At 47.5% G+C, this 21,844-nt stretch overlaps 1 protein-coding gene across 5 annotated transcripts in view; it reads left to right on the top strand.

Moving 5' to 3' along the window:
- The window catches only part of ankhb (ANKH inorganic pyrophosphate transport regulator b), a 309,801-nt gene that overhangs the window by 25,203 nt on the left and 262,754 nt on the right, over positions 1–21,844 (top strand). Inside the window, exon 2 of one of the 5 annotated variants that reach the window (XM_085988768.1) lies at positions 10,029–10,180. The exons of the other annotated variants lie outside the window; for them this stretch is intronic. Within the exon in view, the coding sequence (XP_085844894.1) occupies positions 10,160–10,180 (21 nt within the window). The 5' untranslated portion in view covers positions 10,029–10,159. The remainder of the gene's footprint in view (positions 1–10,028; positions 10,181–21,844) is intronic. 5 annotated transcript variants of the gene reach the window in all.

The raw sequence follows: 21,844 nt of genomic DNA, 5'->3' as shown, positions 1-21,844 counted from the left end.
TGTACATTAGTAGCCCCTGCTGTGTGCATATCGTTCCTGGTTGCCATTTCTCTGTTCGGTAGTCGCGGGCCAAGACTGGTTGCCCTACATTGAAGCTCCTTGTCGGCTTCTCATTGATGTGCTGGAATTGCTTATTCTCAACATCTCTTCATACATTTGGTCTGAGCAAATCCAGACGAGATCTCAACCTTCGGTTAAAGAACATCATGGCCGGGGTCTGGTTGGTGACTGCATGTGTCGCATTTCTGTAGGCTAACAGGAAATTGTCCACCTTATGCTGCAGTGGAATGTCGTCATCGCACATGGCCCTTACTGCTTTTTTAAAGGTTTGTACGAACCTCTCAGCCAATCCATTTGTGGCTGGATGATACGGGGCGGATGTGTAATGCCTTACCCCATTCCTTTTCATAAATCTTCGAAACTCTTCGGACACAAACTGTGGTCCGTTATCAGAGCAAATCTGCTCTGGCAAGCCGTTCCTGGCAAATATGGTCCGTAGGACTGCAATAGTTTTCTCCGTGGTGGTGGAGGACATTTTGATCACCTCGGGCCATTTTGAGTGCGCATCCACGGCTATTAGAAACATTGAGTCCATGAATGGACCAGCAAAATCAATATGCACCCGTTGCCATGGAGATGAGGGCCACTCCCATGGGTGTAGAGGGGCATGTGGTGGTGCATTTTGGACCTTCTGGCATCCTGAGCAGCTCTTGGTCAGGTACTCGATTTGCTGATCGATCCCCGGCCACCACACATAAGCCCTAGCAAGGCTTTTCATTTTCACCCCTCCCAGATGGCCTTCGTGAAGTTCATTGAGCACTCTTTCCCTTAACTTGGGTGGAATTACCACTCGGGATCCACACATCAAGGTCCCCTGGCATACTGACAGCTGTTCTCTTCTGGATGAGAATGCTGGCAACCGTGAGTCGCCATGTGTTGGCCATCCCTTCACCATCAAGTCATATACCTGAGACAGTGTCGGGTCATTTCGGGTCTCCTTCTCTATATCAGCGTTAGCTACTGGCAAGCGTTCAATTATAGTCGAATATAATATTTGGACAGGGTCCACTGCTGGTGCTTCCTCCGCAGTAGGCAGTGGCAGGCGTGATAGCCCATCAGCGTTTCCATGCTGTTTCGTGACCTTATACTCGATTTCATATTGGTTCGCCCCTAGAAAAAGGGACCATCTTTGTAGCCGTTGCGCAGTCATCACCGGAACGCCCTTCTTTGGTTTAAAGATGGAGACAAGTGGTTGGTGGTCAGTCAGCAAGGTGAACTTCTGCCCGTGCAGATAGTGGTTGAACTTTTTCACTCCCCACACTAGGCTGAGGGCCTCCCTGTCAATCTGGGTGTAGTTACGCTCGGCTGAGGTTAGTGACCGAGACGCAAAGGCTACTGGCCTCTCCGAGCCGTCCGGGAATTTGTGCGACAGCACCGCTCCAATGCCATAGGGTGATGCATCACACGCCAACCGAATTGGTAGTGCTGGGTTCAAATGAGCCAACACCTCTTGATGTGATCAATTCTTTGCACTTCTGGAAAGCTCGTTTACATTCGTTATCCCACTTCCATGGTACCCCCGTTTGCAGTAGGGTGTTCAGTGGGTGTAGTACTGTAGACAAATTCGGCAAGAACTTATGGTAGTAGTTCACCAGCCCAAGGAACGACCTCAGTTGTGACACATTTTCCGCTGCTGGAGCCTTGACTACTGCCTCAATCTTTTCAGGGGACTTATGTAACCCCTCTTCATCAATAACGTGGCCACAATACGAGATCTGCTTCTGGAAAAACTCGCATTTGTGGCGATTAGCTCGGAGCCCATATTCGTTCAATCTAGTGAGCACCTGCTCCAGGTTGGCAAGGTGATCACTGTCATTTTCGCCCGTGACCAGGATGTCGTCCAAATAACACTGGGTCCCTGGAATCCCTTGCAGGACTTGATCCATTGCCCTTTGCCTAATAGCCGGAGCTGATGCTACCCCGAACACCAGCCGGTTGTATTGGTAGAGACCTTTGAGTGTTGATCATGAGGTACTGTTTCGAGGCTTCTTCTACCTCCATTTGCAGGTACGCCTGGGCCAGATCAATCTTAGTGAAGCGTTTCCCTCCAGATAGCGAGGTGAAAATATCTTCAATCCACGGAAACGGATATTGTACAGTGTGAAGGACTGGGTTCACTGTCACCTTAAAGCCCCCACAGATGCGAACCTTCTTTGGTTCCCCAGGCGTATTACTCAACGACCTCTTCATTACAGGAATGATGGGTGTAGCCCACTCGCTCCAGTCCACTTTGGACAGTACTCCTGAACGTTCCAAACCTTCCAGCTCTGCTTCGACGGCTGGGCGGATCGCATAAGGTACCGGTCTGGCCTTAAAAAAAAACTTTGGGCTTGCATTTTCCTCTATTTTGATCGTCGCTGTTATGCCTTTTAGTGTTCCGAGTCCCTCCTGGAACACTTCTTGTGCGTCAGTTAGCATTTTTGACAGTCGTCCAGGTGTGACGTCGTCATCCTTTTTGGCATCTACAGTCAGTGCTTGTATGGAATGCCAATCTAGCTGTATCTTCCGGATCCATTCGCGTCCTAGTAGTGGTGGTCCTCCATCTGGCAATACATATAGGTCCATTTTTGGTGTTTCCTTGCCGTTATATATAACGTTCACCCTTATTTTTCCTTTGGGGTAGACTTTTTGCCCCGTGTACGTCTCCAAGACAATCTCTGTATCTCTCAAGGGTATATGTGAGAATAGCTGCTTGTAGTCCCTTCGGTTTATGACTGTTAGGGCTGATCCTGTGTCCAATTCCATTTTCACTTGGACTCTGGCTATCTTGAGCGTGACCCAGATAGTTTGGTGATCCTCTGTTTTGATCACATTATGTAGTTTCAGACAACCCAGCTCCTTGCTTCCAGAGTCTGTATCACTTTTCTGTTCGTCTGAACTACTCTCCGTCACCTTATGTACCTTCTTGTACTTCTCCTGTGGGGATTTCTTGCTGCTGGTTTTCTTTTCCGATCTGCAGACTCTTGCTATGTGTCCTACTTTTCCACACTGTCTGCACACTTGGTCCTTGAACCAGCAATCCTTATGGTCGTGTGTTGTTCTGCCGCAGCGATAGCACTTCACTGTTCCGTATGACATTTCATTTGTGCCATATTCTTGCGGTCTCCATTGTATCTCTGCCGTGCCCCGTGCTGCTGCTTCGTGTGATACTGCCATGCTGAAAGCCTTGTCCAGCGTAAGCTCCTTTTCTGATCGAAGCCGTTTCTGGGTTCCTTCACTTTGAAGCCCACACACAAACTTGTCCCTTAAAGTATCTGCTAGTCCCGTTCCAAACTGGCAGTGTTTCGATAGCTTGCGCAGTTCCGTTAAAAACTCAGCATTACTTTCATCTTTATGTTGGTTCCTTTTGTGAAACTTAAATCTTTCCGCTATCAGCAGCGGTGTGGGGTCTAAGTGGTCCTGTAGGATTGACACTGTTTTCAAAATCCTTTTCCACTGGCTTCTCTGGGGTTACTAGGTTTCGCAGTAAGCCATACGTTTTTGCACCCATTGAATTCAACAATACCAGCGCTTTCCTGTCATCTGGCACTTCATTCGCCTTGCAGTACACTTCTATGCATTCGACATATGTCGTCCAATCTTCGACTTCATTGTCGAACGCTGTGACACTGCCACTCTTCGGCATCCCTGGGTGTGGTTAGACTGGCTCAAAATGGCGTCTCCTGTGCTCTCCCTTCTTCTCCGCTGTGGCTCAAAATGGCGTTTTCCCGCGCTTTCCTTCCCCGCTGACGCTGCTCGGCCCTTGAACACCGGCTGTGCTCTGCGCGTTTTCCTGCGCGCCTCTCTCTCGTTGACGCTGCTCGGCCCTTGAACACTGGCTACGCTCTGCTCTCTCTCGTTGACGCCGCTCGGTCCTGAACACCGGCTGCGCCCTGTGCGCTCTACCCACTCTTCTCCCGTCGACGCTGCTCGGCCTTTTTCTGTGCCGTCGGTCGGCTCTAGCCGCCGCTGTCCGGGAAGGGTCTGCGCCGTACCTGTTGCCAGCCCGTTTCGCTGGACCACCGTGACTGGAGAACCAAGCCCAGCTCTCAACAGCCTCCCCTGCGATGCTCAAGTCTCCGCTGGATGGTCGACGCCCGTGCTCCTGGACTCGGCCTTCTTTCACTGTTCTCCAGGAGCGAATCCCTGGGAGGTGATGCAGAGTTGCAGGTAGGTTTGAATCTTCTCGTCGCCAATGTTAGATCCGTGTATCTTGATGTTGTGTGTGTCCTTCAATAATTAGACAAGAGACTGCAGGGAACAATCAACAGGTGTTTACTGGATGAGGGTTACTCTAAAAACTAACTGTACAGATCCCTACTCAGGGTTTATATACAGGTGTGGTCACTGCCGGTACTACAGTATACAAGAGCTGTAAAAAGTAGTTCTCCCCTTAAAGGTATATACACTACAGTTATTGACCCCTCTACTAAGGGGAAAAGTTCCTTTCTATCTACCCTATCTATGCCCCTCATAATTTTGTACACATCAATCAGGTCCCCCCTCAGCCTTCTCTGCTCTAAGGAAAACAACCCCAGCCTGTCCAGTCTCTCTTCATAGCTGAAGCGCTCCAGCCCAGGTAACATCCTGGTGAATCGCCTCTGCACCCTCTCCAATGCAATCACATGCCTCCTATAGTGTGGCGACCAGAACTGCACACTGTATTCCAGCTGTGGCCTAACTAATGTTTTGTACAGCTCCATCATAACCTCCCTGTTCTTATATTCTATGCCTCGGCTAATGAAGGCAAGTATCCCGTATGCCTTTTTAACCACCTTATCTACCTGTCCTGCTGCCTTCAGGGATCTATGTACATGCACACCAAGGTCCGGAACTAGACACCTCCACACAATTTACAACAACCAGAATTTCACCGTGGCCATGATAAAAGTCTGTTTTTCCACAACTGAATTTAACCTCAATAACTCCAATTTAATTCAGACCAATATCTTAAACTCAACACACATTCCAGCTTGAAACATAGAAACATAGAAGATAGGAGTGGGAGTAAGCCATTCGGCCCCTCGAGCCTGTTCCGCCATTTAATGAGATCATGCTGATCATCCAAGTTCAGTACCCTGTCCCTGCTTTCTCCCCATACCCCTTGATCCCTTTAGCCATAAGAAATATATCTAACTCCTTCTTGAATATATTTAATGAATTGGCTTCCACTGCCTTCTGTGGTAGAGAATTCCACAGGTTCACCACTCTCTGGGTGAAGAAATTCCTCCTCATCTCAGTCTTAAATGGATTACCCCTGATCCTTAGACTGTGACCCCTGGTTCTGGACTCCCCTGCCATCGGGAACATCCTGCATCTAGTCTGTCTAGTTCTGTTAGAATTTTATAAGTTTCAATGAGATCCCCTCTCATTCTTCTAAACTCTAGCGAATATAAGCCAAATCGACCCAATCTCTCCTCATGTGTCATTCCTGCCATCCCAGGTATCAGTCTGGTGAATCTTCGCTGCACTCCCTCCATGGCAAGAACATCCTTCCTCAGATAAGGTGACCAAAACTGTGCACACTACTCAAGGTGTGGTTTCACCAAGGCCCTGTACAACTGCAGCAAGACACCCTTGCTCCTGTACTCGAATCCTCTCGCTATAAAGGCCAACATACCATTTGCCTTCTTAACCGCCTGCTGCACCTGCATGCTTACCTTCAGTGACTGGTGCACAAGGACACCCAGGTCTCGTTGCACTTCCCCTTCTCCCAACCTATTGCTGTTCAGATAATAATCTGCCTTCCTGTTTTTGCCACCAAAGTGGATAACCTCGCATTTATCCACATTTATACTGCATCTGCCATGCATCTGCCCAATCACCCAACATGTCCAAATCCTACTGGAGTTTCTCTGCATTCTCCTCACAGCACACGCCCACCCAGCTTTGTGTCGTCTGCAAATTTGGAGATATTACATCTAGTTCTCTTGTCTAGATCATTAATATATATTGTGAATAGCTGGGGTCCTAGTACTGATCCCTGCGGTACCCCACTAGTCACTGCCTGCCGCTCGGAAAAAGACCCGTTTATTCCAACTCTTTGCTTCCTGTCTGCCAACCAGTTCTCTATCCAAGTCAGCACCTTGCCCCCAATCCCATGTGCTTTAACTTTACACGCTAATCTCTTATGCGGGACCTTATCGAAAGCCTTCTGAAAGTCCAAATATACCACATCCACTGGTTCTCCCTTATCTATTCTACCAGTTAATCCTCAAAAAATTCCAGTAGATTAGTCAAGCACGATTTACCTTTTGTAAATCCATGTTGACTTTGTCCGATCCTGTCACTGTTTTCCAAGTGCTCTGCTATTACACCTTTTATAATGGACTCTAGCATTTTCCCCACTCCCGATGTCAGGCTTGCCGGTCTATAATTCCCTGTTTTTTCTCTACCGCCTTTTTTGAATAGTGTGGTAACATTAGCTACCCTCCAATCAATGGGAACTGTTCCAGAGTCTATAGAATTTTGGAAGATGACCAGCAATGCATCTACTATTTCTAGGGCCACTTCCTTAAGTACCCTAGGATGTAGATTATCAGGCCCTGGGGATTTATCGGCCTTCAACCCCATCCCGTCAATTTCCCTAACACCATTTCCCTACAAATACTGATTTCATTCAGTTCCTCCCTCATTAGACTCTATGTTCCCCGATATCTCTGGGAGGTTATTTGTGTCCTCCTTTGTGAAGACAGAACCAAAGTATGTATTTAATTGGTCTGCCATTTCTTTGTTCCCCATTATAAATTCCCCTGATTCTGACTGCAAGGGACCTATGCTTGACTTCATCAATCTTTTTCTCTTCACATATATATAGAAGCTTTTACAGTCAGTTTTTATGTTCCCTGCAAGCTTATGCTCAGACTCTTTTCCCCCTATTAATTAATCCCTTTGTCCTCCTTTGCTGAATCCTAAACTGCTCCCAATCCTCAGGTTTGCTGCTTTTTCTGGCCAATTTATATGTCCTCTCCTTGGATCTTGTGTTATCTCTAATTTTCCTTGTTAGCCACGGTTGAGTCACCTTTTTTGTTTTATTTTTATGCTAAATAGGGATGAACAAATTCTGTAGTTCATGCGATCTTTAAATGTTTGCCATTGCCTATCCACCATCAACCCTTTAAGTAACATTCCCCAATCCATCCTACCCAACTCGCGCCTCATACCATTGTAGTTTCCTTTATTTAAATGCAGGGCCCTAGTCTCTGAGTCAAATACTTCATTCTCCATCTGAATGAAGAATTCGATCATATTATGATCGCTCTGCCCCAAGGGGCCTCGCACAACAAGATTGCTAATTAATCCTTTCTGATTACATAATACCCAGTCTAAGATGACCTGATGTCTAGTTGGCTCCTCGACATATTGGTCCAGGAAACCATCCCATATACACTCCAGGAATTCCTCCTCCACGGTATTTTTACTAATTTGGTTAGCCCAATCTATATGTAGATTAAAGTCACCCATGGTAACTGCTGTGCCCTTATTGCATGCGTCTCTAATTTCCTGTTTTAATGTCATCCTCAACCTCAGCATTACGGTTTGGGGGTCTGTATTGTAAGGGGTCGTTTTAACGAGCTTATGGTGTGCTAGATCGGTTTTGATTTCGCACTGCTCGTGAGCGGTTCCGAAGCGCTCCCCCCTCACCGGTTCTAGACACTGGGCTTATTGCCAGACAACCTTGATGTGTGGCCCAACTTGTGACTCGGAAGACAAATGGATCAGGTGAGACAAGGTGAGTTTTAAATCAGAAATATCTTTATTTTCAAGGAGAATAAACACAGAGAATGCAAGAATCAATTTAGACAAAAATCATTAGCATGTCTCCCAATGGGAACTAAAATTTAACACACAAAGAATAACTTTGACTATCTTAAATCATACAACAATTCTTAATCAGCGGTATACTAAAACGGGGGTGGGAAAAGCGCACGGACACATCGAGGGATAAATCACACTCCTGAATTACAAACCCTTAATGTTACAAACCCTCCCGTTGCTAAAATATACCTCAACTATGTCAGTTAGGTAGAGTTGGGCCTTTATGCTCACCAGAGTTTTAAAACCGTCCTTAATCTTGGTACTCCTGTGATGTCCGGGATCTCCGATCTTCCTCATGGGACCGGCTCCTGAACCCGCTCTCCTGCACAATCTTGAAAGTCCTCCGAACTCCTCGAACCGTCTCCTCTCCACTCGGCCTTCGAACTCCTGATGGTCTTGGATCGGGACTGAACTTCTGAATCTGCTCTCCTGCACAATCTTGTGGGTCCTCCTCGCTCTGTCCTTGACCTTGTGTCTGTGTGAATCTATGATGGATCTGTCTGAATCTCACTGAATGAAAAAGAAGTCTTGCTGTCGATTCTCCCTCCACAGTTATACTGTTTCCTTGTCCTTGTCCTTATCTCGGTGCCAAATCAGGGGTTTTCTTTTGTCAAGGTAATGGGCAGGCTGCTTTGACAAAAGCAAGTACTTTATTTTAATGTCTTGTAAATGAAACTGATGGGATCTGTCCTGTGTCCCTCTGAGTTTGGTACAGATAATGGTTTTTTTCTGTGCTCAGCGATTTCAGAGATGGGTTTGCATTTTGCTGGCAATTAGCGCACCTCCAGGTGCAAATACTTTTGTTTACGAGTTTGTTACTGCTGTAACCATATTATCATCAATAGCAGTAAGTTCTGGAATCTTCTAATCGGTGATGACTCAGGCTGCTGTAAGATACTGCTGGTGTGTCCTTTTGAACTGAGCCATGAGAACTGCCAACTCCATCTTGTGTTCTCACAATGTGGCCATTTCAGGGGTTTTACCAATCTAGACTGTATTTTCTGGATTTTGCGAATCCTACAGTATACAACTCCCACTAACGAGTCAACCTGCCAGGTTTACCTGGCGTGGTTTAGGAGGTGTGTGGATCATGCCGAAAAGCTGGAAAAATCACGAGGGCCTCTCAAAATAGGCTTAGAGATGCCCTTAACGAGCATTTAAGGATCTTTAATAGTGCAATGGCCAGCTGGAGGCGGGAGCGTTTCCCAACCTCCAAAACCGGCACTTCGATTCTGATTTTCCCTCCTTTCCCGCCTCCTCCGATGTCAGAAAATCACCCCGAGTGTCAGCAGTCCAATCTAGTTGATTGCCAGACGGGTTTTACAGTTGAACTCAGTCTTGTTCTTACTCGGTGTTTTCTAGAAGGGGACACTTTTTAGTGACTAGGAGCAGAAACCTTTCGTTTTTTCCCCCCCTCCCTTCCCTGAGACTGAGATCAGTACATTCCCTAGTTTATTTCAGGATGTAAAGATTTGAGTTTTTAGTTAGCTCCAATTTTCATTAACTGGTACTGTCCAGGGGCAATACAGGTAGAATGTGCTGAACTTCCTCTTGGGCCTTATTAAAATAATGGAGGTATGTGCTGAGCATGTAGGAATTCACTATTGGGTGCAGTATAGGTTTGCCAACTCTGGTTGGACATATTCCAGGAGATTTGATCAAGTGACCTCAAACCGTCCCACCCCCACCATTGGTTGCCCGACACATTCATCCTTACAATGCCCCTCCTTCCCACGCCAATTGAGAAGTGAACAGATTCTTCATTACCTGATTGGATGATTCTTGACTGTCAGTCAAGCCGCCTTTTTCGACCATCTGCAATATTTTTATAGAAGTGTTCAAAGAAAATAAAAAAAACACACAACTTATTTAATGCTCCCATGATTTTTCTCCAGGATTGCTGATGGAGTGGTGTGCTGCAGATTGATCTTCAATTCCTGGTGACATCAGGACAATCCTGGCGGGTTGGTAACCCTAGTGCAGTAAGGATGGGAACAGGAAGTCTGGCAATTCTTGGCCCTAAAAGGGAGCAATAACGTTAAAGGGGCACTGAAAATCCTATAAAAGTAATATAGCTTTTAGTGACTTTCAGGGGGGCATGAAACAGTAATTTAAAACCATTTTGAAATCCATTTTAGTGACCCAAAAGCTCCAACTTTTCATTGTTTTAGGATGACAGCAACACCCCAACCAGGAGTCTGGGCACCCCTGCAGTCTGACTGGGAGGGAGTTGGTAAAAGGACAGCACTGTGGTAATGAGCAGTAGGTGGAAGAACAGGAAAAACAAATATGCGTGTGAAGAATGATGGTGTGGCAAAAGGAGGTGGGTGCTAGTTTGACTGTGAGGCTTCTCTTTTTTTATTTGAGATGTCATGACAAAGTTGTATGGTCCAGGAGAGGGAGGATTTTTGCTCTGTATTAGAGAAACAGTTGTTAGTGTCTTAGAAGAGGACAGAGAGATTTCTTCAGTAGCTGCAAAGGAGGCTTTATGGTTGTTTGTTGTCATACTCATCCAAATAACCCATGTTGCAGTGGAGGGGATGGGGTGGTTGTGGGGGGAATTGGCATGGTACTGAATCCCTACATGCTCAGCACATGCCCCTATCACTAAGTGTGCGCGACTAGCAGCTTTCAGCACTATGTTCTGAAGCATAATTTTTAGTTCAGCAGTAGGCCTTACTTGACAGTGCCAGCCTGTCACTTTAAGCTCAAAAGTGCTGCTACTTCCTGAGCTATAGCAGTTCAGGAACCAGTAATGCCAGGTTGTCATGGAAGAAATTTGCCCCTGATCTGCAGCCAGCTGTGTGCAGAGCTATCTGGCATCGAATAGCGTGGAACTTGCATTGCTGTGCGCTCTTAAGACATAGTCAAGTGCAGATACCAGAACAGTCATAGAGGAAGTTTGGTTACAGCACTTTTCAGGTAAAGAATGAGGAAAACAGATTAGCACCCATTTCTCATTTGTGTGGTATCTGTTTTGGGTTCTATTTGGGAACAGGGCTGAGGAAAGTTTACTCTATTTTCTCTGTGGTTGTACAGTTCTCTCTATTAGTGGACAGTCAGGTAGAAATTGGTTTCGGTGTGGCAGAGCCACCAAAGGACTCGGAGCGGTTGTACATAATTCCTTTAACAGCAATGTAGTTACTGTCTGTGTCTGTACCTTTAATTACACTGTTTGACTGTACAATGTCTAGTTACCTTTTACAGCGCAGTTTCAACGTGATGATGTCATGCCGTTAGTCACGTGATTCCCCAATGGCGGGAAGAACGTGGTGACGTCAGCTTTCAGACCAGAAGATCAGTCCTCGTGGAGCCTTCAAGGAGAGCAGACCTGTATTCGATGTATTCCAGCAGTTTCTAGTTAAAACCTGTTTTGTTCCATTAAAGTTCATTGTTTTAATTGCCTGAGTCGAACTCCGTCTTTGATGGGAACCTCTGTTCCTACATCGGCCTGTTTTCGAACCCAAAATAATGAACCAGTGGCTCACATGAAATTGGGCCTACAGCCTCATTTTAATAATAGAGGAAAGCTGCCGGCCCCTGTCATGCCTCCAGAAGCAGCTTGCCCAACAGCATGAATCGAATTAAGCGATCCTCCGATAAGTCTTGTAAGGGTGGAGGAAAAAGTGGGGGTGGGGGTTGAGCATGGGCAGATAGTAAAACGTCCCAAGGCATTTCACAGGAGTGTTACCTAACAATTTGACACCGAGTCACATAAGGAGATATTAGGACAGATGACCAAAGGTTTGGTCATAGAGGTAGATTTTAAGAATGGTCTTAAAAGAGGAGAGAGAGCCATGGAGGTTTAAAGAGGGAATTCCAGAACTTAGGGCCTAGGCAGCTGAAGGCACGGCAACTGATGGTTGAGCGATTATAATCAAGAGGGCAGAATTTGAGGAGCGTGGATATCTCTGGGTGGGGGTTGTGGGGCTGAAGGAGATTAGAGATGGGAAGGGGCGAGGCCATGAAGGGATTTGAAAACAAGGATGAGAATTTTGAAATCAAGGCGTTGCTTAACCGGGAGCCAATGTAGGTCAGCGAGCACAGGGGTGATGGGTGAACGGGACTTGGTGCGAGTTAGGTCACGGGCAGCTGAGTTTTGGATGACCTCAAGGTTATGTAGGGTAGAATGTGGGAGACCAGCCAGGAGTGCATTAGAATAGTCAAGTCTAGAGGTAACAAAGGCATGCTTAAGGGTTTAAGCAGCAGATGAGCTGAGGCAGGCAATGTTATGGAGGTGGAAATAGGCGGTCTTACTTATGGCACAGATATGTGGTCGGAAGCTCATTTCAGGGTCAAATATGAAACTAAGGTTGTGAACAGTGTGGTTCAGCCTCAGACAGATGCTAGGAAGAGGGATGGAGTCAGTGACTAGGGAACGGAGTTTGTGGCGGGGCCTGAAAACAATGGCTTCGGTCTTCCCAATATTTAATTGGAGAAAACTTCTCATCAGTACTGGATTTCGGACAAGCAGTGTGTCAATTTAGAGACCGTGGAAGGGTTGAAAGAAGTGCTGAGGTAGAGCTGGGTGTCGTCAGTGTACATGTGGAAACTGACAGTTTTCGGATGATGTCGCCAAGGGGTAGTATATAGATGAGAAATAGGAGGGGGCCAAGGATAGATCCTTGGGAGATCCCTGAGGTAATGATGTGGGAGCGGGAAGAGAAGCTGTTGCAGGTGATTCTCTGGCTACGATTAGATAGATAAGAATGGAACCAGGCAAGTGCAGTCCCACCCAGCTGGACGATGGTGGAGAGGCGTTGAAGGATGGAATGGTCAATCATGTCAAAGGCTGCAGACAGGTCGAGAAGGACGAGGAGGGATAATTTACCTTTGTCACAGTCACAAAGGATGTCATTTGTGACTTTGAGTCGTTTTGGTACTGTGGCAGGGGTGGAAACCTGATTGGAGGGATTCAAACATGGAGTTCTGGGAAAAATGGGCACAGATTTGGGAGGCGACAACACGTTCAAGGACTTTGGAGAGGAAAAGGAGGTTGGAGATGGGATGGTAGTTTGCAAGGACGGAAAGGTCAAGGGTTGTTTTTTGAGGAGTGGGGTGATGATGGCAGACCTGAAGGAGAGGGGGACAGTACCTGAGGAGAGCGAACCGTTAACAATGTTAGCTAACATGGGAGCCAGAAAAGGAAGTTGGGTGGTCAGCAGTTTTGTGGGAATAGGGTTGAGGGAGCAGGAAGAACATAAGAACATAAGAAATAAGAGCAGGAGTAGGCCATTTGGCCCCTTGAGCCTGCTCCGCTATTCAATGAGATCATGGCTGATCTTCTACCTCATCACCACATTCCTGCACTATCTCAGTATCCCTTGATTCCCTTAATATTCAAAAATCTATCGATCCCTGTCTTGAATATACTCAATGGCTGAGCCTCCACAGCCCTCTGGGGTAGAGAATTCCAAAGATTCACCACCCTCTGAGTGAAGAAATTTCTCCTCATCTCAGTCCTAAATGGCCGACCCCTTATTCTGAGACCGTGACCCCTGGTTCTAGACTCCCCAGCAAGGGGAAACATCCTCCCTGCATCTACCCTGTCGAGCCCTGTAAGAATTTTGTATGTTTCAATGAGATCACCTCTCATGCTTCTAAACTCGAGAATCTAGGCCTTGTCTACTCAATCTCTCCTAGAACAATCCCCCCCCCCCATCCCAGGAATCAGTCTGGTAAACCTTCGTTGCACTCCCTCTATGGCAAGTATATCCTTCCTTAGGTAAGGAGACCAAAACTGTACACCGTACTCCAGGTGTCGTCGCATCAGGGCCCTAAATAATTGCAGTAAGACGTCTTTACTCTTGTACTCAAAGCCTCTTGTAATAAAGGCCAACATACCATTTACTTTCCTAATTGCTTGCTATACCTGCATGTTAACTTTGTGATTCGTGTACAAGGACACGCAGGTCCCTCTGAACGCCAACATTTCCCAATCTCTCACCATTTAAAAAAAATACTCTGCTTTTCTATTTTTCCGACCAAAGTGGATAACTTCACATTTCTCCACATTATATTCCGTTTGCCATGTTCTTGCCCACACACTTAGCTTGTTTATATCCCCTTGAAGCCTCTTTGCATCCTCCTCACAACTTACATTCCCACCCAGCCTTTTATCAGCAAACTTGGATATATTGTGGGTCTCATGGACAGGATAAGCATGGAGAGGTCAAGAGGGGAGATGGGAGAGAAACTGGAGAATGATGCGAGTTCAGGGCTAGGGCAGGGGGGAACCTTACAGGAAGTTTGGCCTGGTGGGCTAGGGAAAGGAAGGGAAATGACAGAGGCAGCACAGATGGTATCAATCTTAGAGACAAAGAAGTCCATGAGCTCCTTGCACTTGTTGGCAGTGAGGGTGGCGGAGACGGGAGAGGGATTTAAGAAGACGGTTAGCAGCAGAAAATAGTAGCTGGGGGTTATCTTTGCATTCCAGAATTATCCTGGAATAGTGAGCAGTTCTGGCAGACGAGAGTAGGAGCCGATTATACTTTACTAGCTGGGGAGCCCCGCGTTGCGAGGGCAATTTTGGGGCGCTTGGTCTCCCTGCCCCTGTGTGTCCCCCCTCTCCCTGTCATGTCCTATCCCTCCCCTCCCCTCCTCTCCCTCCCTCCCCTCCCCTGTCTCCCTCCCTCCCTCCCTCCCTCCCTTCCCCTGTCTCCCCCTCCCCTCCTCCCCTCCCCTCTGTCCCTCTGTCCGGCCCCTCCCCCTGCCTAGCGCCTGAGGTCCGGTGCCGTTGCAATAGTGGCCGTGCGGGGCCTAGCGCTTAAGGCGCGGTCGGGTTCTGAGGCCGGGACGGACCGGAGCTGAGGCCCCCCGCGTATCGCGCGGCTGATGGACGGCCGCTGCGGGCGGGCGGCGCATGCGCGGTCAGTGTGGGCGGTGCATGCGCGGTCAGTGCGGGCGGCGCATGCGCGGTCAGTGCGGGCGGCGCATGCGCGGTCAGTGCGGGCGGCGCGAGGCGGCCCGCGGGGAGCAGGCAAGGGCGACTTGGCGGCCGTTAGCGAGCGGGAAACTTCGGGCGGCCCGCCCGCGCTCCGTCCGCGACACCGTGAAACCTGAGAGGGGGAAGTAGAGAGAGAGAGAGGGAAGAGGAGAAGGAGAGAGAGGGAAGAGGAGAAGGAGAGAGAGAGAGAGGGAAATTTTTTAGCTTCAGGCCCCGAGTCCCCCCTGCGCGAGGGTAAGGAGGAGGAGGGGGGGGGGGTTGCTAAACACAATATAAAACTCAAATAAATTGTTAATTAATTCCCTAACACATAATTCAAATATTTACCTTACTTCCCTAACACACTGAAAGTGTGGGGAGAAAAAATCGTGAAAAATCAAGATGGCGGCCACTCACCTCTGTTCAGAAGGATAAGGCCCGCCCACACATGCACCGATTGGTCGACCGGTCAGGTCACCGAAGCGTAGGATTGGTCAATCGTCGAGTCACTCGACACTCAACTGTAGGAAGGAACCCGCCGTCCGATTGGTCGACCTCGACGTCACACGGTCGCTAATGAGATGCTAATGAGCGGAAGGCTGAACGTTTTTCGGATACCGCGGGCGGGATTTTTGTGCGGCCGAAACGTAAATACGCCTATGACCGGTCCGGAATCGCAAGCTTTCTTTTGAGGCGACGCGCGCGTCGGTACGCTCTAACTTTCAAACGTATAGAGAACAGACAGACAGACAGACATCGGGACAGACAGAAGAGCTCTTTTATTTATATATATATAGATATATATAGATGTGGTCCAGCCAGATCTGGCGGTGAATGGCTAAACCAGTTGTCCGCCATATCTGTTCAAGTCTGCGTCCCTTGGACTTGAGGGAGCGAAGATGTGGGCCATACCAGGGGGATCGGCCAGGGTGAGAGAGAGTAATGGTTTTAATAGGGACTAGGCCAGCAAAGGTGGTGGTGTGTGTTTGAGCAGATCGGTAGCTGCAGAAATGTTGTGGTGAATGGAGGGCCAAAGGCTGGACAGTTGGGATTTCGTAAGTGCAGTTGTAAGAGAGTTGGAGAGAGTTTTTTCCAGGGGCGGACACAGAAGGAAGTAGGGTTGGGTGGGGGAAGGGGGATGTGGGTGGAAAGAGATACAAGGACGTGGTCAGAAATGGCCTTGTCTTCGATTGACACGGTGGGAGTAGCAAGGCCACAAGAGATGGTAAGGTCAAAGGGGTGGCCATGAATATGGGTTGGGGAGTTCACCTGGAGGGAGAGATTTAAGGAGGGTAGTGAACTCGGGAGAGAGAGCATGATGAATTCAGATGAAGGTTGAAATCACCGAGGATGCAAAGTCGCTTGGTGCGGAGGCTGAGGGAGGTAAGCAGTGAGGATATCTCAGTGATAACATTTTTATCGTACTTGGGTGGGCGGTAGAGAATGACAATTTTAAGTGAGAGGGGTGGAACAAGGTGAGATGCTCAAAGGAGAAGAAAGTGCTACAGTAGGTGGACAGACCTAGGTGTGATTTGGTGATGAGAGCCACACCGCCACCACGGTGGTCTGGGCAGGGCAAGTTGTGCAAGGTATAGCCAGGTGGGGAAGCTTCATTTAAAGGTAACGTGTCATCACCCCTTAGCCAAGTTTCTGTCAGGGCCATGATGTCGATGCAGTCATCCGCAGTAAGCTCATGGATGATGGATGATAAGGGCGTTGTTCGCAAGTGAACGGACATTCTGGAGGGAGATGCGGAGAGCAGCGGTGATGGCTGCCCCACTGCCAGAGTCCACCGGGTCAGCGCTGGGAGGGGTGAGTTGGACGGGAAGGAGATTGGCGAGATTGAGTTCCCCCCCCCCCACTGCCAGGCGCACTGGATGGGAAGGTCGGTGAGAGAGTAGGATGGGACAGTTGGGGTTGCTACTCATGAGGAGACAGCAACGAGTATCACGGTGGGCCCTTTGGAGGATGCCAAGAGAGGCACAGAGGGAAGCTGTAGGATTATCTAAGAGGGAGTCAAGCCTGGGATGGTGGCAGGAAAGTAGGAAGGTCGAAGAGTAATGAAGGGTTGGGGTGGAACAAATGAGTCTTGCAATTCAATCCAGTGTAGTCCAATGCAGAAGTGTAGTCTTGATGTTTGGGAAGCAGAGAGTGGGGTGGGGGATGGGTACTGCAGGTTTAAAGCAGATAACTTAGTTAGGGCTAAAATGTGCCTGGGGAACTTGAGCAGTGGAAGCAAGGAGATTTGGGAGAGGAAGGGCAAAGGATGGCAGGAGATTCCCTGGATAGAGGTGAAGAGCTCCAGAGCTACTGATGGAACTGCCAGCCTAGCGGCAGCCATCTTACAAGTACATGTGAAACCTGTTGTTCTGTTTTCGGATGATGTCGCTGAGGGGCAGCATGTAGATGAGAAATAGGAGGGCCAAGAATGGATCCTTGGGGAACACCAGAGGTAACGGTGTGGAAGCGGGAAGAGAAGCCGTTGCAGGTGATTCTCTGGCTACCACTGGTAGATAAGAATGGAACCAGGCGAGTGAAGTACCACACAACTGGACGACGGAGAGGCATTGGAGGAGGATGGTGTGGTCAACCGTGTCAAAGGCTGCAGACAGGTCAAGAAGGATGAGGAGGGATAGCTTACCACGGTCATAGTCACATAGGATGTCGTTTGTGACTTTTGATAAGGGCTGTTTCAGTACTGTGGCAAAGGCGGAAACCTAATTGGAGGGGCTTCATACATGGAGATGCAGGAAAGATGGTCATGGATTTGGGAGGCGACAACACATTCAAGGACTTTGGAGAGGAAAGGGAGGTTGAAGATGGGGCAGTAGTTTGCGAGGACGGAGGGATCAAGGGTGGGTTTTTTGAGGAGAGGGTTAATGATGGCAGATTTGAAGGGGCGAGGGAACAGTACCTGAGGAGAGAGAACCAATAACAATACCCCGGTTAGCGATGCCTCCCTTCTGGAGGAGCTTAACAACTTCTACGCTCGCTTCAACAGGGACAACAGGGAGCCGGCTACCAAAGCCTTGCCACCCCCGGAAGACCAGGTGCTCACTGTCGACCTCCGACGTAAGGGGTGTTCTACGCGGAGTGAACACACGAAAGGCTGCTGGACCGGATAGCATCCCTGGACGGGTACTCAAGGAATGTGCTGATCAGCTGGCTGATGTCTTCACCGCCATCTTCAATCTGTCATTGGCCCAGGCAGTAGTCCCTACATGCTTCAAGACCGCTACCATTATTCCTGTGCCAAAGCAAACGGCTGTGACGTGCCTGAACGACTATCGACCTGTCGCACTCACACCCATCATAATGAAGTGTTTCGAGAGACTGGTCCTGGCTCACATCAAAGCCAGTGTTCCCGCCTCTCTTGACCAACACCAGTTTGCCTATCGTGCAAACAGATCAACGGAGGATGCAATCACCACTGCTCTACACTCTGCACTAAATCACTTAGATGGTAAAGAGACCTACATCAGAATGCTGTTCATAGACTACAGCTCAGCATTCAACACTATCGTCCCCAACAAGCTGGCCACCAAACTCCACACTCTTGGCCTGAACACTTCCCTCTGCAACTGGACCCTGGAATTCCTAACAAACAGACCCCAGTCTGTCAAATTAGGTAACCACACCTCTTTTTCCCGCCCCCCCCCCGACCCTGAACACGGGGGCCCCACAAGGATGTGTGCTGAGCCCCCTCCTCTACTCCCTCTTCACCCACGACTGTGTGACTGTTCATGGTTCCAACACCATCATCAAGTTTGCGGATGATACCACGGTAGTAGGCCAGATCACCAACAACGATGAGTCAGCCTACAGGGAGGAGGTCCAGCATCTCGTGAAGTGGTGCGCCGATAACAACCTGGCCCTTAACATCAAGAAATCATTGTGGACTTCAGGAAGTCTAAAGGCGGAAGTCACACCCCCATCCACATCATTGGGGCTGTGGTGGAAAGGGTGGACAGCTTTAAGTTCCTCGGAGTCCGCATCACGGAAGACCTCTCCTGGTCCCTCAATACCTCCTCTCTGGTGAAGAAGGCCCAGCAGCGCCTATATTTCCTAAGGAGGCTGAAGGGATGTAACCTGTCACCCCTGATCCTCTCTAACTTTTACCGCTGCACAATAGAGAGCATCCTGACAAACTGTATCACAGTATGGTATGGCAGCTGTAGCTACTATGACCGGAAAGCCCTGCAGCGGGTAGTCAAAACTGCCCAACGCATTACCGGCACCCGGCTACCGACCATAGAGCACATATACCAGAAACGCTGTTTACGGAGGTCACGGACCATCATCAAAGACCCTACCCACCCCAGCCACAGTCTGTTCACCCTCCTGCCATCTGGGAGACGATACAGATGCATTCGCACCCGTACGACCAGATTTAGGAACAGCTTCTTTCCCAGGGCTGTCATCCTACTGAACTCCCCAAATAAACTCTAAAGCCTGCACATCTGCCAATGCACTTTATTATGGTTATGTTTATATGTTAATGTACTACAAGCCAAATGTATGTTGAATGTTTAAATGTCTTAATCTAAATGTACACTCTCTGGAGCCGCAAGCCTACATTTCGTTGTACTGCACTTGTGCACTAACAATGATAAAGTTGATTATGATTATGATTATGACAGGAAGGAGCACTCACTCCCACCGGCTCTACAGAAGGATTGGGGGGGGGGAGGAAAGAAAAAAACTTTCCCTACCATTTCTTCAGCCTCCCGTGGTCCTTTTAAGGACTGCAGGTTGGGCTGCTGAAACAGGAAAAACTAGTTGAAGCATGCACTGCGCATGCTCCACCTGGTTTTTCACAAAACCTTGCAGAAGGGTGCTGAAACAGGTGCAGGACCCTTGACCATTTCAACTGATCTACAGCTGATTTCAGACTGCCTCCAGGGATACCTAAAAGCAGCGAGAAACAATGTGCTTCCGATGCAGATAATCGCAGGTCCCCACGCCTAGAAATTCGTATAAGTGCGCCCAAAACACATACCAATTTCTACCCTATTGTTCCCACAGACAATCTAACATGATCCACTCTTCCAAACTTGCGTGTCCCAGGTCTAAGAATTAACCCAAATGTGGTAAATTGTGTACTGAACTTTACACAGGCATGCAATAAGTTTTCAGTCCTCTCAACTAACCATATCAACATGCAGATCAAAATGATTGCAGGCTATAATTACCACATTATCTCTTTTTATAATTTAAATCCATCAAGCCATCAAAGCATTGGGATTCAAACTAGGCAAAACATTGAATAGTTCAAATAAATATTCTCATACATTTCATGTCAGAAGTCCATTGAAATGTTATTTAACACTATTTTCCTCCCACAAAGCAATCGTTTGCAGTTTTGAAATATTTCTCCTGTATCGTCCTGCACTATATAAAGGTTTTTTTGGGTCTCTGAGTTGATCTCTGCAATGAAACCTCAGTTTTCAACCACAAATCTCTTTAAAGTGGGATCTCAAATAAATCTTAATGAAATTGTCCTCAAACAGCACAATGCTTGAATCCAAGATGCTGCTGATAGATTGGTTATCCAGATTAAGTTCACCAGATTCCCTTTTGCAAATTATCTAAGCTGCAATGATACAAACATATGGCAGGATATAAATCCTTTATAAAATGTAGACCGAGATGAATATTTTAAAATACTATGATACAATTGTAAAATCTGTGTCTCACCACACAGTTTCACACTATCATTGAAATAAGATCCCTTCCCATAAGGACAGTGGTTTTAATTAGATTTGGGTCAGCAAACCTCTAACAATTGAACCAAAAATGAAATAGCGAAGTATTCTTGCGACACAAAAATAACAAAAGGAAAATTAAGATAGTGATAGGGCCACTAAGGGATGCACAAGATAAACTCACAGGTAATGACAGTGAAATGGCAGCAATATTGACTAATTATTTTGCCTCCGTTTTTTATGAGGGAGACTAACAAGGTGGACGTGACATTAGAAGAAAAGATCAAAAAGTATATCAAGATATTTAAGATTGATAGGAGGGATAGTTATCACGAGACAAACTGTGTGTGTGTGGTGTGTGTGAGATACAGGAAGACATTAATAAAATGGCAGACGTGGCGTGTAAATGGCAAACTAGTTTCAATATAGAGAAGTGTGAGGTGCTGCATTTTGGTAGGAGGAATAAGGAGGCCACCTATTCCTTGGAAAGTAAGAGTCTAAATGGGGTAGAGGCACAAAGGAATCTCTGGATACAGATTCACAAATCGCTGAAAGTAGCAACGCAGGTTAGCAAAGTCATCAAAAGTGCAAACAAAGCACTGGGGTTCATTTCTAGAGGAATAGAATTGAAAAGCAAAGAAGGTATGTTAAACCTGTAACCTTGGTTAGACCACACTTCGAGTATGTACAGTTCTGGTCTCCATTTTACGAAAAGGATATAGAGATACTTTAGAAAGTGCAAAAATGATTTACAAGGATGATACATCTCTTCTGCGCTGGAAAGAAACTTGGAGTGGGAGGGGGAGGATCCAGTTGTCGTGGTCCATGTTGGTACAAACGACGTAGATAGGACAAGGAAGACGGTTCTGTTAAAGGAGTATGAGCAGCTAGGGGTCAAATTAAAAAACAGAACCTCAAGGGTAATAATCTCTGGGTTATTACCTGAGCCACGAGCGAATTTGGCTAGGATAAATAAAATTAAAGAGTTAAATGTGTGGCTCAAAGACTGGTGTGGGAGAAATGGGTTTTGCTTCTTGGGTCACTGGCACCAGTACTGGGACAGGAGGGAGCTGTTCCGTTGGGACGGACTCCACTTGGCCAGTGCTGGGACTAGAGTCCTGGCGAATCATGTAACTAGGGCTGTAGAGAGGGCTTTAAACTAATTAGTGGGGGGGAGGTTTCTAGAGAGCAAATATAGAAATGACAACAGAGAAGGTCATAGACTTAGGTAGCAGTGGGGGAATTAAAAAACAGAACGTGTCAGGAAGGGACAGAAGGTATGGCGTAAAAAGTAAAGTACTGAAAAGGGAAAAAACAGGAACTAAGTGTTACAAAACATATTTGAAAGTTCTTTATC

Source organism: Somniosus microcephalus, chromosome 5 (genome assembly GCF_052327205.1).
Source record: "Somniosus microcephalus isolate GS21.2 chromosome 5, FLI_Smic_1.0, whole genome shotgun sequence".
Taxonomy (NCBI): Eukaryota; Metazoa; Chordata; class Chondrichthyes; order Squaliformes; family Somniosidae; genus Somniosus; species Somniosus microcephalus.
The sequence above is the reverse complement of the archived record's forward strand: the minus strand, read 5'-3'. Positions and strand labels throughout refer to the sequence as shown.